The sequence below is a fragment of the Chroicocephalus ridibundus genome, chromosome 1 (genome assembly GCF_963924245.1).
Source record: "Chroicocephalus ridibundus chromosome 1, bChrRid1.1, whole genome shotgun sequence".
NCBI lineage: Eukaryota > Metazoa > Chordata > Aves > Charadriiformes > Laridae > Chroicocephalus > Chroicocephalus ridibundus.
This window is the reverse complement of record NC_086284.1, coordinates 184,369,779-184,385,978: the sequence shown is the minus strand read 5'-3', so window position 1 is coordinate 184,385,978 and position 16,200 is coordinate 184,369,779. Positions and strand designations below refer to the sequence as shown.

The following is a 16,200-nucleotide window of genomic DNA, read 5'->3' as shown; positions in this document are numbered from 1 at the left end:
AAAGAGACAACGTCAGAGCTCCGTAAGAGCTACTGTACTCGTACAACTGATTTTGTCTTACTTGTCTGTTGTTTTGTACATTGCGCATCTCCTTGAAAGAAGAGAGAAAAATGAAAAAGCGATTGAGGGATTTTGACTGTCTTTTCTCACTATACGTTCTCTTTAGAAGGGGAATGTTACTGGTTAAGCTTTCTTTACTTAAAAAAAAAAAAGGGTGACAGTATGAGTCAAATAGCGATAATAGGTTTTAGTTAGTTAAACGTCAAGTGTTTGACAGTAACAGACTGTAGGAACTGATTGTATTACATCTATGAAGATACAAAGTCCTTAGACATTGTACTTTCTTCTCCTAGATACTGCTTTTGCAAAAAATAAGGATGATGGAAAATGGTACTACTTTGATGACAGTAGTGTGTCCCCTGCGTGTGAGGACCAAATAGTGGCAAGTACCTTTTGTGTTTCTAAAATTGGGACGGTTGATGATGTTTTCTTCTTGAGGGAAGAAAAATGAAGAATAAATCCTGAACCTTGCAGTAGTAAATTTGTGGGTAGTAGTTTGTGTTCTTTCAAAGGACAGTAGAAAACAAAAATGGTTTGCTCCAACATGCAAAAATAACTTACATGAGAGCTTTGGGTTTCTTTGTAATTTTACCTTGTAGACTTGGAAGAAGAAGAAAAAAAAAAAAACCAACAACAGCTTGGATTGTGAATGTTTTGTCTGGAGCCTCATGAGCATATTACACTTCTCTCTTTTACAGTCCAAAGCAGCATATGTGCTCTTCTACCAGAGACAGGACACGATCAGTGGAACTGGCTTTTTCCCTCTTGACCGGGAAACTAAACAAGGTGCTTCAGCTGCCACAGGCATCCCACTAGAAAGCGATGAAGACAGCAATGAAAACGATAATGATATAGAAAATGAAAATTGTATGCACACTAACTAATGGAAGAACTAGAAGCCATAAAAGAGACTTTCTTACAGGGGATACCTATTGAAAGAGTGAAATTGCCCACCAAATTAAGAATAAAAATCTGAGATGGGGAATTTCAGATAACAGAATGTAAATCTTTATTACATTTTAACATGTGCAGTACTTGAAGTGAAACAATAAAAACTTAAACAGAAATTGTCTCTAATGCATTTACAGTCTTGTATTCACAAGCTATATATAGGAAATCACAAATAAACCCCTTTTAAGTTTTCAGCTGCTGTTCTGATGGATTATGTTTTCTTTTGTTTTGGATGTGAGTTAATAACTAAAATGTTAATGTGGACTTCTGACTTTTATTTTCTTAGTACTGCAAGAATACTACTGCCAAGTCTCGTTTCTGGATGAATATGTACATGTTCCTTAGGCTGTCACACAGACTACGAGTAAAAATGTCATAAATACAGAAGCAGTAGTTTTCTTGAAACAGCAAATTTTTGTTTCTCCCTAAAAATTAATTAACTTTTGGTTTGTTTTTTTTTTTTAATTCGGTCACAATAGAAGAAATAGCTTGAAAAGGTGTTTTAACCTTTTGTGATATAGTTGAGCATCCAGAATATTATGTTCATCTTACTGCTGCTGTGGAACAGGTTCTGGATTTCATGCTGCATTAACAGAAAGTTTTTCAATTAAATGTAAGTATCCTTTGTTGCTTGTTGGAATCTACTCTGCAGACATAATTCCTGTTATCTTGCTTATAAAACACGCATAATTTTAATCTGGTGTAAGTCCAAAATTTAAAATTGTGCTGTAAGTTCTCTCTCCCCAGTTTTTGTAGTTTGACAGCTTGCAAACTACTCTGTAATAGGGTCAGAGTTACTAGTATTCTGTATCCATAGTAATGACTGTGTATCGGGCTTAGATGAGAATTTTTTCAATATAACCTGCCTTTAAATTGTTAATAAACAAAAGGACTTTAAAGGTAGGCCTGTTAATTTCCTCTGTGTGTTCCTGATGGAATTCACCATAGCCTTACAGCATATCTGAAGAGGTAACTCGTTATTAAGAGAATTGGCGTTTGCATGTTCAAGTCAGAACCTGTACAGTATATAAGGCATACAGACTTTGAATTGGATTTTAGTTGACTACGTTCAGGGGTCCAGGATGCCAAAATAAGTGTGACAGTTCGAAACATTTTTTAATTTGCTGCTTTCCCTTTGATCTAGTTGGAAGAATGTATTGTTGATTTGTATACAATACTGCCTTTGAGAGGGGCTCTTCAGTGCAGGGGCACACGTCACATATCTACTACCTGGAGAATTGCTTTGTGTCCCACTGGTGAAACAAATAATTTAAAAAAGAAAAAAAGCAAAAAGTATGATGTTCTTCACTTGAACTAATCAAATACAATAGGTTATAAATTGTGTATTGTAAATAAAAGTTCACTCTGTGAGTGCACATTTTGGTAAATTATTTATTTATGTTAGCATTAAAAAGTTTAAAAAATTGCATTTGACCAGGATATAAATGAGGTATGTTGGACATGGCTTTGCTTTATACCTTGATATTAAAACTGGTGTTTCATCCTGGTATTTTAAAGCTGCTTTGAGGTTTTTTTTTTTTTAAATGTAAACTAACCTCCTGCATGACAGAGGTTAAAATTTTGTCTGCACTTGAGTTCACTTGGGTTTACATTTGAAATGCGCATGTTTATTTATACAGATTTCAATAAAGCTATTCAAGGCCTTATTTAGTCTTCCATTTTCTTACAAAATTCTTTTCCCACAGTGCTTGTGTAATGCGTAGTCTTCATCTAAAACTCATATCATCGGTTACAAAATGGCTATTTAATGAACAACACAGAATAAGATTAATAGTATTTTCATAAGATAGTATGTATAAAAGGGATTCTCTCCTGTCATTGTCTGTGAAAACATTTATAAGGCTGCAAAAAACCTGTTTATTGTCATAAAAACGTATTATTTGGTTTTTAAAAGTAATACTGTAACAATAATTAATCAAATGTAAAAATACTGACTCTGAGATGGTTGGTGAAATGAGGCAATATATTTAAGATCAGACAAACTGATACAGTGGGGGGGAAATGACAGAAGCCTTTGGCTTAAAACCTTGTATTTGGGTGTGGAATACAGTAACCCAGTACAAAGCCATGTACTAAACAGCTTGTGAGCTTAACTTGCTTATTTTAATCAGAGCACTTGAGAATGAGATTTATCTGTGAAGTAGAGGAAGTAATCCTAGAGAAGTGATCATCTCTGAATAACACGCACAGAGAGCCCCCCGACAGTCATCCTCCCATTGATTTTTCCCAATTCATGTTAGCCTAGAACTTGCTTGGAAAACTCAGGAAGGAGCAAAGGATCTGGTTTGACTTACCAAAGTATCACTTTGGAGTTCGTAGATTGGAGCTTTAATATCTGATAACTCGGTCTCCTGACGCACTTCATTCTCCATTTGAAAATGCAGAGATAGACATATAGATATACGTACATGGGTTCTTAAATTTGAAGGAATGTTCTTAACCTACTAATAGCTGGATCATCCAGATAGAGTTTAAAAGATGTAGAAACATCTGCATCTACAGCTACTTGCTAATGGGAAGGCCACAACCCCGTCTAGCTTTCCCAGCAAGTTAGTGCTGTGTTACGGAGTGCAGTGTATTTTTTAAGAGTGTTGAATTCTTCAGAAGGAAGTCACTACCGCCGGCAAAGAAATTCATCGGCAAACCAGTTTTCCTCAAAAATTATGCCGCCTTTGATATCAGACTCTAATTTCAGAGCATAGTATCTCATTGTTTCTGAGTACGAGTTACTTTGACCAAAAAAAATAAAATCACCATAAGCGCAGTGAAACAATATGAAAGCTATATTTCACAGAATAAGCATATTCCTAGTCTGCAGGCAAATTGCTGTCTTGAGATTTTTTTTAATTCTTCTTCCTTGACAGGGGGGTAAACTAAGTGTGAGAACAGTTCCACTTAGTTCCAACATTGCATGCTCTACTGGCACCACGTGTTCCTCAGGCAGGCAGAGGCACCTCTCTTAGTGAAAAGAAATTAAATCTTGGAGTAGCCTGGAAACCCCAGAAGAGTCCAAATGTGATGAATTTATGACCAATTAGCCCATTAACGAGGGAATGAAGTGGGTTACTATATGCCAGGTAGCATTAACAGTCACCCTGGGCCAAATCATGCAAAAGCTGATACAGGACTCAAAGTTCACATCAGTATGGTTTTATTAAAAGTAAGTTTTGTTATTTGGGGGGTTAGTAATTGAAAAAGAGAGTTGATAAAGATTATAATATAGGTGCACCTAGAATTATTTAAGTGCTTGGCACTTAATTATCACCTTAAGCATCACATTACTCTCATCAAAACATGAGTGTTAGGCAGTATTGACTGATACAAAGTTTATGAACTGACCAACAATCTCAAAATAGTTTCCATTAGGAAATCACTGTGGAATAGGGGTGTTACTGGACAAGTTAGCAGCACTTGGTCTTAAATGAAAGTTTTTATTCAGCGTGTAACACATTCAGCTCATAGCTACAGAGGGTGGAAAGTGGTAAGTAGCCCTAAATCTTGTGCAGTGCTGGTGGACAAGCAATTCAGCATGAGCTGCCAGCGTGAAACAGTGGCGTAAGAACTTGACCTTGGATACATAAGGATCCTGGTAAAATACACCATTTGAGTTACTACCTTTTAAAAGTTCAGATTGTAACCCGGGAGACGTTATAGAGAAAAAGTTACAACCCCAGAGTAAATACATTTGCACTAACAGATCTAAAGAAGAACTGTTTTCTCAGAAAGACTACACAGAAGGGCCTCAATTTGTGTGCGACACCTTAACGAGGCGGGGGAGAAATAACTGGATGTATGCAAGGGGGTAGTGGAGTGGAGAGACAAATTCAAAGAACCAATGATTCAAAACCGAAACCAGACAATCTGAAAACAGGGAGAGGTGTGGGAGTCTTTTCTGCAATTGCCTTTTAAGGAGGAGAAGGAAGACCCCGGCGAAGGCCCAGCGGAGGCAGGTGGTGGGTGCCGAGTTAACTCTGGGCTGGATGCTGGCCCCGGGCTAAGGAGGGAGGAGGCCGGGACATGCAGTGGCCCTTCCCCTGCCAGGATGGAGACGTAGTCTGAGCCATCTGCCCCGGCTTTGAGATCTATGAATCCATAAATACCCTATTCTTTTCAGAGGACTGTTCCTCCCTCTTCAGACCTAACGGCACCCCTTAAAAATCACTTAAAAGTTTTGAATAGAGGCCTGAATCGTTAATAGGGGAATAAAACCCATGCTCTTGTTTCAAGGTAGCAAACGATATGATTTTTCTTCCCTTCCTGCGCCATAGCTAACTTAAATCAAAGTCATGAAGCCACTCCAAATCCCATCTGAACGACCTCTTCGATTTATTGTCACTTGCTCAAAGTAACTCTTCCCCCCGGTTACTGCCTAATCTGAAACACACGTCTGTCTCCCTTCTCCTTCCTTCTTTGTGATGCTGGAAGAGCATCCCTGCTTTTCCGTGACAATTTCTGTCAAAGCCCCATGCCCAGTTCAGCCATGTCCCTGTTGAAAAATGCACGGTTCCTCAAAAATGAAAATTAAAACCTACGCATTGTGCAACTGAAACATGGTCTGCAGCCGGCTCTGGGGGCACCGAGGCCTTTTCCAGAACACAGCAAAGGGTGTCTGGAAAGAATTCAGAGGAGCTATGCTTGTTTTCAACATCTGTCAATGTTATAAAATACTGAACTGTGCCGTGGGTGTTGTGTGAATGTGAGCGTCTCTCAGCTGAGGAGAGTCTGCAAACAGAAGGGACAGTAATTATTAACTCTGTCTCATCTACACCTATTAAAAACGAATACAAAGAACATCCCTTCTGCTAACTCAGATGTTTGTTTCTCAGTGATATGAAATACAGAGTTTAGGACTGCTCACACGGGACTGGTTTCCTTGGGCAATTTGCTGAGTAAGAGGGAAAGGTATTTGGATCCGATTTAAGTCCTGCTCCCCCCGTTCCAACAGGGAAAGAGCAGCTTCCATAAACCCCAACGTAATTCAATCGCAAGTGAACAGGTCCATAAAAAAAAAACCAGGGCCACAGCATTGCTACTCTATAGCTGCATTTGCCAAATCAAATAGAACCTATTAGTCATGTTGACTAATTTCGCATTACCTAATAGCTGCTCTATGAATTAAACGCAGCGTCTAAATAACCTATTTATTTGGCAAGACTGATGTCCTGAATAACTTTGCCATGTACGACATGGATCCTAAATACAACTTGTAGAGCTGAGTCCTACATTCAGACACATTTTTCAGAAGTGTAGCAGGACTGTCGAGAATGGCACTTTGATTTTCACCTTTTACTTTTAAAAAATTCTCTGCCACCAATGAGCTTCTGGCCTCTGAAACTATGTGAATGTTTTTGGGTTTTACTGTAAAATAAAATAATTTATATACTAAATTTTTTTTGCTTTCCAAATTCTAAATTAAAAAACACGTGAACATTTTAGATTAATGAACTACAGTTGGGGAACAAAGTCAGTGGAAATGTTCTGATCAAGCATAAGAAAAATATTCAGATTTCTGATGCCTATAATACACAATAATCACAATCAAGTGATGGGATGGGGACAGCAGAACTTGCTTCATAAGATATCCTGAACTGTTGAATTCACTTATTTTTACACTATTGCAGGAAATTAGATGTACAAGTTGATTTTTGGTATAGGAAATAATGCCTTAGAAGCTGTCTTCAGGAAATGTAACCTTAGACATTTCTGTAATATTTTTCAGATCAGGTGGCAAAGATTAAGAGATAAATCAAAAAAGTTTGTAGAACTACTTACTATGGGAAGCCTTTGGTTATCCTCTCTCTCTAATCTTTGGATTTCTGTTTGGTTAACATCATGCTCAGCCTGAGATTGTCACTTAGAAAGCTCATTTTTACGGCATAAATTGCTCCCTTAATATTGTGATGGATTATAATGTCCCCATTTTCCCAGTAGCATTTGACAACATTATTACCATTTGACAGACAAGATATTCTTTCCGTGACACAAAAAGCCTAGACAGATATACCAACTTAATTTATTTAACCGATAAAAATCTTCCCCAAAACTTCTGTGAACAAATGTGCAGTTAAAAAGAAAAGGAAACAAACCACATTTAAGATTTACATTTCCATACTCCATTCCAGAACAAACACATCAGGTGATCCAATGTGACTCTGCACAAAAGCAATAGAACCGATGGCAAAGAGGAAGAAATTGTGCAGAACTGTGAATGTATGTAAAAATGATGAATCACAGCTAAGACAAGGGCAGGAGTATGGAAAAGCCTTTGCTGCACGAATAGAAAAGATGAATGTAATGAGAAAGTAGCTGCAGGATACTAATAAGGAGGTGGTAGAGAATTTCAAATACATTCTAAAAGAAAGCAGAGTCCTTTGTTTAAAAAATAAACCAAATACTGCAGAAGTCACTAACAAGTGACTGAGAATTAAAACCTTTGATAGATGTGGGTTGCCTTGAAGGGAAAGAAAACAAAAGTAATTTAGTTCCCAGCAATGGATTTAACTTCTTAGTGAAAGACACAGAAAACCCCGAGAAAGCAAACAATCTAGAGGTGATCCTTCCACATTATTAGGACTTTTTTTTAATAAGAAAATAATAGAATAGCCATACTATTTTTTGACGTGAGTCCTCACCTAGTCATTATCTAGTAAACTACAATGTATGTGTCCAAATATTGGAAAATGTCTTGACAACAGTAGATGTGTTCGTAACACTGAGGAACACGTTCACAAAGGAAGGCTCCAAATGTCCTGAAGGAGGGAAAAAATCCATGAAGTGTCAAGTTTTTTGAAACCCTACTGTAACTTTTGGTAATGCTGGTCCTGGCTTTCTATGGTCTTGCCTCCAACAAAATAAGACATTCAAGCCCACCATACCAAAGTGCGGCTGAGCTGGTCAGGAGCACAGCCATCTGGTAAAGATTTTGTCAATACTGAGTACATGTTAACTGCTAATTTCATAATTAAATTGCTTATCACATCTTCTTAGGTCATGACGTAGTTTTGTTAGTTAGGACTGGAGCAGGGAAGTAGGGCCCCTAGAAATAAACAGCCAGAGGAATCTCCTGATGACCGTGCTGCCAAAGGGAAATAAGGTCTCAGACTGGCTGAACAAGTTTCAGCTCCCACTTCATGATCCATTCAGCAGCTCCAGGGCTTGGCTCCCAGCTGGAACAGCCGACCTGGAATTTCCTATGCTCCAGCCAGCGGCTGGCCAAGAGCACATCCACACACCAGCGTGAGGAGGAGGACAAGCTCATCCACCGTGGCCTGGGAGCAGGTTCCAGAAAGGGGCTCCCATTTGTGAAATACTGAAGACGACTTTTAGAAATGCTTCCAAAATACCAGTATTAACTATGAAATTCCCACATATATGCATCCTTGGATATGGATGTACCAGCTTGCACATGACCCAGGACATGGATACATACTATGGTATAGCCCAGCTTTACCGGGAACACGTATTCACATGTGGAGGTGATCGGTGTAGTCATTTTACTACAAAGGAAAGCGTTTGGCTCTTTATGATTAGATTTCTTTGGCCATCTTCCAAATTCCCTAAGAAGTACCTTCATTCTGTCTATCTGTTTTGACTCAACCCGAGTAACAATATTTCTTTCAGACTGCTGCTTATAAACACAGCCACGCACGAAGCCATACAAATATTCACAGCAAGGGCAAAGCCCTCTAAATGAAAGAAGAGGTCTATGATCTTCATAAAGCAACAGAGATGAGTGCAACATATAAAGTAAATCAACGCCTCTGTACCAAAGAGTTCTTCATCAGGATCTCTTCCATAAGAAATCTTTAATCCTTGTGGTTTATCAAAAGAACTGCCTGTAAAACAACAGAGTCCTCACGCTTCAGTGATTTTTGTGAACAGTTGTGCTGGAGGCTCTTGAAAGTACCTGGCCACGCTGAGTCTTTTCTAGGCTGCTCTGAGGTAGCTACAAATGAGGATGGTCGTGCTGGCAGTGTCGCCGTGGCAGTGCAACAGAAGAAGAACACCTACATAGCGCGCTGGCCTCCATCCTACTTATCATAGAATCACAGAATGGTTCGGGTTGGAAGGGTCCTTAAAGATCACCCAGTTCCAACCCCCCTGCCATGGGCAGGGACACCTCCCACTAGACCAGGCTGCTCAAAGCCCCATCCAGCCTGGCCTTGAACACTTCCAGGAATGGGGCATCCACAACTCCCCTGGGCAACCTGTTCCAGTGCCTCAACACCCTCACAGTAAAGAATGTCTTCCTGATATCCAATCTAAATCTGCCCTCTTTCAGTTTAAAACCGTTACCCCTCATCCTATCATTACACTCCCTGATAAAGAGTCCCTCCCCATCCTTCCTGTAGGCCCCCTTCAGGTACTGGGAGGGGCTATAACATCTCCCCAGAGCCTTATGTGAGTATAGTGAGCGTATCTATTTTTATAATTATTTTCTGCATTTTATAGACGTGACTGCAATGCTTTCCACACAGACAGAGGCCACCCCTAACACAACGGATCAAACATCCATCCGGTCAATGGAAACTCTCCCGTGGTAATGGTATCACTCGGCAGCCCCAGGGCCGCCATCTGGAACGATTATCTTAAATCGCCAGATTTAAGATTCTCCAGAGCCTGGGGGAAGCATCCAGTGGCTTCTCCTCTCTGCTGCAGCAGCCAAACAGAATTATTTTTATACAGGGGAACACCCTTCTCCTCTCTGGTGTTGCTTTGTAATTAGCAGATTGTCTGTAGGCTACTAGGTGTCTGGAAATATTTCCATAATTTTCGTACAAGCTGAAGAGGAGATAAAAAGGAAATGATTAAAAAGATAGAGAAACCTTTTTGGTAAATAGATGAGAGCGCAGCAAAATAAACAGACTGCAGCACAGTGCGTATTTCTGACTTTTCTTGACGAGCAGTTTTATGATATGCATCCTGCAGTCAGAACCAGATACTCGGGAAAAGACTTCTCCCGAGAGCGCAGCTGATCCACTGCCCACTGCAAGAGCTCTGGATCAAAGAACACTGCCTACAATCACAATTATTTTGCTTCAGCACGTCTCTGCCTTCATTTCTAAACCAAAATTCCTGACAACGGACATGAAGACTGCAGTAGATTCTGATCAGAAGCGCAACATCGCTGAAGTTTCTCCATCCTCTGCCTGTGCCCCCAGGCTGTGCTAATTGTCGAGATGGTGGCAGGGACGGTCAGCAAGGGGTTCTTCATTGCAAACCACCGTCAAGTAAAATCTCCATCGTGGTTTTGGTATTTCCTACGCTTGGCAGAAAAAAAAAAACTGTTATCATGAACGCAGCACGTTACATACCATGCAGGGAAAAATCAGAGGTGCTGCCTGAAGAGATAATAATTCCATTATCAAATAAATACTATTTATTGTGTAAGGGAATGAAAGGCAGATTCAGTTTAATGCACAGAGTAAGGTTTGTTTCCCAAGCCAGCCACATACTTCCTGTGTGAGCTGGAAAAGTTATTTCATCTGTCCTGACTCACGCTCAGCTGTAAGTATGAAGGGTATGGGAGCTGCTGATAAGATTTTGTGAATACCATGTATCGGTTTGTCTGTCGTTACGCTGCCAGCTCGGAGACAGCACTACATTAATTCAAGCAGTGGACAGCAGTTCTTTCTCAGAAAAGATGTTAACAGATTCAGCTGATTCAATTACCAGTGCTTGAAAAGGCAATGCCAAAAAAAAAAAAAAACCAAACCCAAAAAACACTGCTTTGAGAAGCTGTTTGGACAAGGTTCAAGCAGGAAAAATTGGAAAACCAGCTTTGCTGGCTCGTTATGCAAGAGTCATGGCAGCCTCTAAGCCTCCGGTTGAGAGATTTGTGTGTGGGCCCTGAACCGATCGCACAGGGAATCGCTGCTGAGTACCCAGTACGTGTCACGGGTCTGACATTCTGCGCATTGCTACTCAACATTTCTGTCAGTGACCTCAAAGATAATGTGACATAATTACTGACAGTTTGCTAACGACAAAGAGGATGATTCACTGATGGACAGCAGCTGGGATTGCTCTTCTAGTTGACTAAACAAAATAAAATGTGTATTAACACGCAAATATACAAACAAAATGCGTACTAACATGTAACCACGTGCTCACACCTATGCAAAAGGAACACAGGCTAAATTCACAAGAAGGGGAGATCCTGCTGGAAAAAGAAGTATTTTTCAGTTTGCTGCTAGATCTAACTTCCTCAGACAGCCACATCCTAAAGAAACAAGGGCTTTGCTTCCATCCCATAAAAACAGGAATACCAGGTGCTAGAGGGAAGGTTATTACCTCTGCTTTTAATCCATTTGTGGCTACAACAGAAATACTGTCTTGCCCGATTTATTGTGTCCACAATTTAAGCTTTTGAAGCGTTCACGTAGTAAAGCATGTGTATAGGGCTTCTTTGTGCTTAGACAGACCAATACAACACACAGGTTTTTATACAGGACTATGGGAAGTATTTTGTATTAATCTATCCTTCACTGCCTTCTAATTTAAAATTTAACTTTGCCTTTTGATATCAGTGTCTATGTTCAATCCACTATGAGGCAAAATTCTCTCCATCACGACTCTTAACTCTGTAGTGGAAAAAAGTACCAGAGATGCCTGCAAACATCTTTACGTGACCACAAAATTGATGATATTTCATATCCTGAAGTTAGTTTAGTACTGTTACTATGTATAGATTCCGATCAGTTATAGAAGTAGACAGGAGTGTTAGTAGAGCAAACTCAGAGGAAAAGTCACAATTCTTCCCATCAGCGTGAAACCAATTGATTGCCACAGTGAAATCTGATAGTTTTGCCCCTGTACAACACGGCGACAGAACCCTGGTCTCATCCTGAAAGCCTGCATCTGCACACATCGCTCAGGATGGACTAGAGCTAGGAGCAAACACCTGGAATTACTACAGCCGGGTGCTATCCCATGCTCAATTGAATCAAAAGGACTGATGCACATCATTGGGAATGAACATGCACACTGTTTCCAAAAGGTAATTTAATGAATCACAACAGGTCTCATGAGCATTTTTGTTGGTAATTAGGGCCATAAAGCTACAGGGAATGATTTCAATCACCCACTGTCCATCAGAAAATAACACATAATTTAATAACAAAGCAAACAACAATATAATAATTGCAGCTTAACAGCTAACTCGCATTTTTAGCTTGCTAGTCAAAAACGTGCCCTCAGAGATGTCCGCAGACGCTGCTCCACTTTCTGACTCAAAAGCAACTGGAATGGAAACTGAGGCATTTAAAACACATCAAAAGACAGGCAAGCGCTCTTACTCAGGGTTAGGAATGCATGCAGTAGTATGTATTGCAATGAAATGCAACTACAGGAAGTCACATTCACAATCAAATCCGTGCCACTTAAAAGGATCCTGGCTAGTTTAAATAGTTTAACTGCTGTGGTTTAGCTTAACTAACAACAGCCAACAAAAACCTGCTGCATTTACAAAAGGTTCACATCAAAACAGTGAGAAAGATCATCTTGTTTTTAAGAGACGCACCTGAGATTCAGGCATGTGTATAGTTCCCAGTTCTCATATTCAGCAGATCTGAAAGAGTTTTCAATTCTGCAACCACTTGTATGATTAATTTCCAAACCCAAGAGCAATCCTGCTGTATTTGGCTGGCAGTGCTGAGCAGACTTAGCGTCAAAGCTGGTAGCTGGAAAGACATGTATGATAAACGTAAATGATAAAAATTGATGTATGCAAATAGGACATATTTTAAACTAAGTCACTGAGACTTAAATATCAAACACAGAACAGCCTTCAGACAAGATGGAGACTGCACTTTTAACCTAAAAAATCCCTTTTAATTAATAGACATGTTGCTTATTAAATTAATTCAATACCCAATTTCCTAAGATCCTGAATTACAGCAGGTCTCACCAAATCCACGAGTGCTCTGCTTGGTTCAAAAAGTGTCACAATGTATAAACAGAAACTATGTGATACTGAAAAGTCATAATAATCTCAATCTTAGAAGCAGATGAAATGCTCCAGAATACATTGTTATAATATTTGATGATTAATTTTGCATTCCAGTACTGTGAGCTGGGTACTATTACAATTGTAAGCCCAATTTTGTCTGATACAGCTAAAGCAGGGTGCTGATAATCTGCAGAGAGGACAGTGGAAGACTGAAAGCTACACTCTGGGCACCACAACAGACAGCTGTAGAGCTGCAGTAAAATTTTTTTTTCCCCTGCATCTCAACAGACTATTAAATCTAAGATTCTATAATGTAATAAGAAGAGAAAATTATTTTAAGAATCAAGAATGTTAGTATTTTTTGTTTATGAGAGGGGTAGCATACAGTCCTTTTTTTCCTGATCTACAAAACAGAGCATTGAGCAAATTGAGAGTAGTGAAAAGGGTGGAACATCAGCCAGAAACAGGTTTAAAAAAAAAACAGAGGTGGCAGGCTTGGTGTCACGCTGTTACAAATACGGAAAGCCCGTAGCATGCTCCCTGTTCTATGCCACTACACAGGCAGAATAAGAAAGCGCGGATAATCAGCAGGTACAAGCTAGTATGATAAAAACAATTAACATCAGGAAATAAACTGATTTTTCTCAAAAACCCCATAATTTTACACAAACAGTATAAATTACAAGACAAAGAATACAATACAAAAAACATTTCTTCCTAAGAGGTGTAATAGTTTATATTCCAAAATATTTATCACTACTGTTGATAAATATTTTTACAATTTTTTACATAGTCCCTATCAAAAAATTCATACAGCAACAAGCTGTTATTTTACTCAACATTTTTACAATTTTACTCAAATACAGTAATCACCTACTTCCTCAGTACTCGTTGGCATTGCTCTGAGAGGAAGGGTAGACAAATTTACTGCTAGGGCTTTGACTAAAGAAAACACCATCTATTTTTTCATATAAGTTAACTCATCAGGCCTTCACAATCTAAAAGTAGTCCCCCATTCAAACTGAATGGTTACAGTAGTCTGGTTGGTTAAACAGAACAGTAGGATTTGCAGGAAACTAGTATGCACAATCTAATACATACTAATTTGCTGCTTTTAAATGCAATTAATCTCAATTCTTCTTACTTGTCTCACCATTGTTAACAGGGAAATATGGCCATGTGACAGTTTTCCTCATCTTCCTCATTGTGATTACAGGGATAACAACAGTGGGATGCTTTAACTCAAGATGTCGCATTCAGACAAATTCTACCCAAAACACTTGCTCCCTTTTCGTAAGAAAGGCAGTGTTATGAAACAGTGTACTGACCCTGAAATTTCACAAGAAATTTCACTTGTTTTAGTTTAGGCAGGCAAGTAGATTCAGGGAGTACCAGTATGCCCACAGCTCACTATGTAGAGTAAATCGGTGGAAAATTCCAAACAGCAAAGAGGAAGTAAATCGTTAAAGTGTACTTAAGAAATACCTATGCATAGTCAATAATTAATTGACTCATTCTCCTAGCAAATCATCCATGTGTCTTATGACGGTATTTGGATTGGTCCATGAATTGCCATCAGGATTGAAGCCCAGAACGGAAGCACTTAAGACGCTGAAGTCCTTAGGAAGACGCTGATTGGTTAAGCACAGAAATAGTTCTACTGAAGACAACAGTCTTGGGTTTTGTTTTTTTAAATAAGCATATAAAAATCAAAGCTTTTGAGAATACACAGACCAATGGATTTTGAAAGCGTTAACAATGATGCAGAATGATGGGTTTGATTTTACTGAACAGAGGGGTGAAATCCTAATTCCTTGTCTGAAGGCACATCAAGTTTGACCACCTAATTCAATTGTGCCAGTATTACACGCAGTTTTAAAAACTCACATCCATTTATCCAGTTCTGTCAACACCCAGTAATTTGAAAAGGATGTAAAAATGAAGATCTTAAAATAATAAATTACTCAAAAAGCAATTCCGCACTCTCTGCCTCATAAAGCACACCTAAAGATTCATGTCTACAGGCACAGTGTACAGTGCTGTGCCAGTGGGAGCCTGTTTATGATTTGCAATGTATCTCACAGCAAATGAACCCCAACATACAAGTAAGGATGCTCAAATTTATGAGAAGTTCTTTTCCCTTTTTCATTACAAGACACGCACGCACAAAGAAAGACGAAAAGAAATCTTAGAACGTTCTCCGAATAAGACTGAAGACTTTCAGGAAAGTCTGGAGAAAAGCCACTATTTAAAATACAATTATTTTAAATACTAAGGCAGTAAAAAATTATTCTCTGTTATCATTCTTCATAACTTTTTTTCCAAGATTCCCAAGTTTAAAAAGTACAGACTGTGGAAACTCAACCATGTTTTCCAACTCCCTGGGTTTATGGAATGGTAACGGAACCGTGCTGCATTACAGGCAGGCAGCCACCGCTGTACAGGATTTACAGCAACCGGAATATGGAAAAATAATTCTTGCAGCGACCAAAACCTTCCTGAAATGTTAACTGTTCAATGACGAATGGTGTCCTCCAGAAGGGAGGGAAGCCTTTGCCGTGGCTGAAGTTAGGCAGGGAGCGTTACTACAAGCAACACGGCACTGGCTGAACATCTTACGCTCGCTGTTGGGGTGCCTGTTTTCGAAATGGGTTAAAAACAGCTGGTTGGAAAGCTTTTGAATTTCAGAGGGACACTACTGAGCAGCTGCGAGTGACAAGGAAGGTACCTGGGACCCGACTGCCCCCCTTGTCGCCTTGGTTTTACCCTGGGTTTATCCTAAACTTCTCAACGAAGGCTTCAGCCTGACTTCGCGCACACAGACACAGACACAGATCCCCACACACGGATCGCGAAGGACACAAACCTTCCCCTCCTGCAGAAGAAAGCAAAGAACTTCACAATTCACAAGGAAAACATAACAGTCTGCCCCGCTTTTTCGTTCTCTAAACCTCATTCAGCGCCGACCCCCCACCCCCGCCCCAGGATCCGGACGCGGGGAGAGGGGCGTCCTCCAGCTGCTCGGCCGGGCGGTGGCCGCTGAGGGCCACCTGCACTGACCCTCGGCCTGGGCCCCAGCGCCGCCTCCCGCCCCCCTTCAATGCCGGCCCGGTTTCAGCGACACAGTGGGGCAGGGCCATCGGTTCCCGCGCCGGCTCAGCTCGGGTCCGGAGGCTGTGGACGGGTTCCGCCTCCCGGCGGCCGCCGCTCTCCCCGCC

General features: G+C 40.1%; 1 protein-coding gene and 1 long non-coding RNA gene across 3 annotated transcripts in view; one reads left to right on the top strand and one right to left on the bottom strand.

Moving 5' to 3' along the window:
* USP15 (ubiquitin specific peptidase 15) overlaps positions 1-2,678 on the top strand; it is a 64,573-nt gene extending 61,895 nt beyond the window's left edge. For both annotated transcript variants that reach the window (XM_063323071.1, XM_063323069.1), the window contains 2 exons: positions 354-442; positions 759-2,678. In XM_063323071.1, coding sequence (XP_063179141.1) covers positions 354-442; positions 759-944 — 275 coding nt within the window. In that variant the 3' untranslated portion in view covers positions 945-2,678. The remainder of the gene's footprint in view (positions 1-353; positions 443-758) is intronic.
* A 4,181-nt stretch (positions 2,679-6,859) lies between these two features.
* Positions 6,860-16,181, bottom strand: LOC134510141 (uncharacterized). Its single transcript, XR_010069508.1, has 3 exons — positions 15,849-16,181; positions 12,554-12,713; positions 6,860-10,292 (listed from the first exon to the last, which is right to left on the bottom strand). It is a non-coding gene; the product is annotated as an uncharacterized LOC134510141 (long non-coding RNA).
* Between the last annotated feature and the right edge of the window lie 19 nt (positions 16,182-16,200).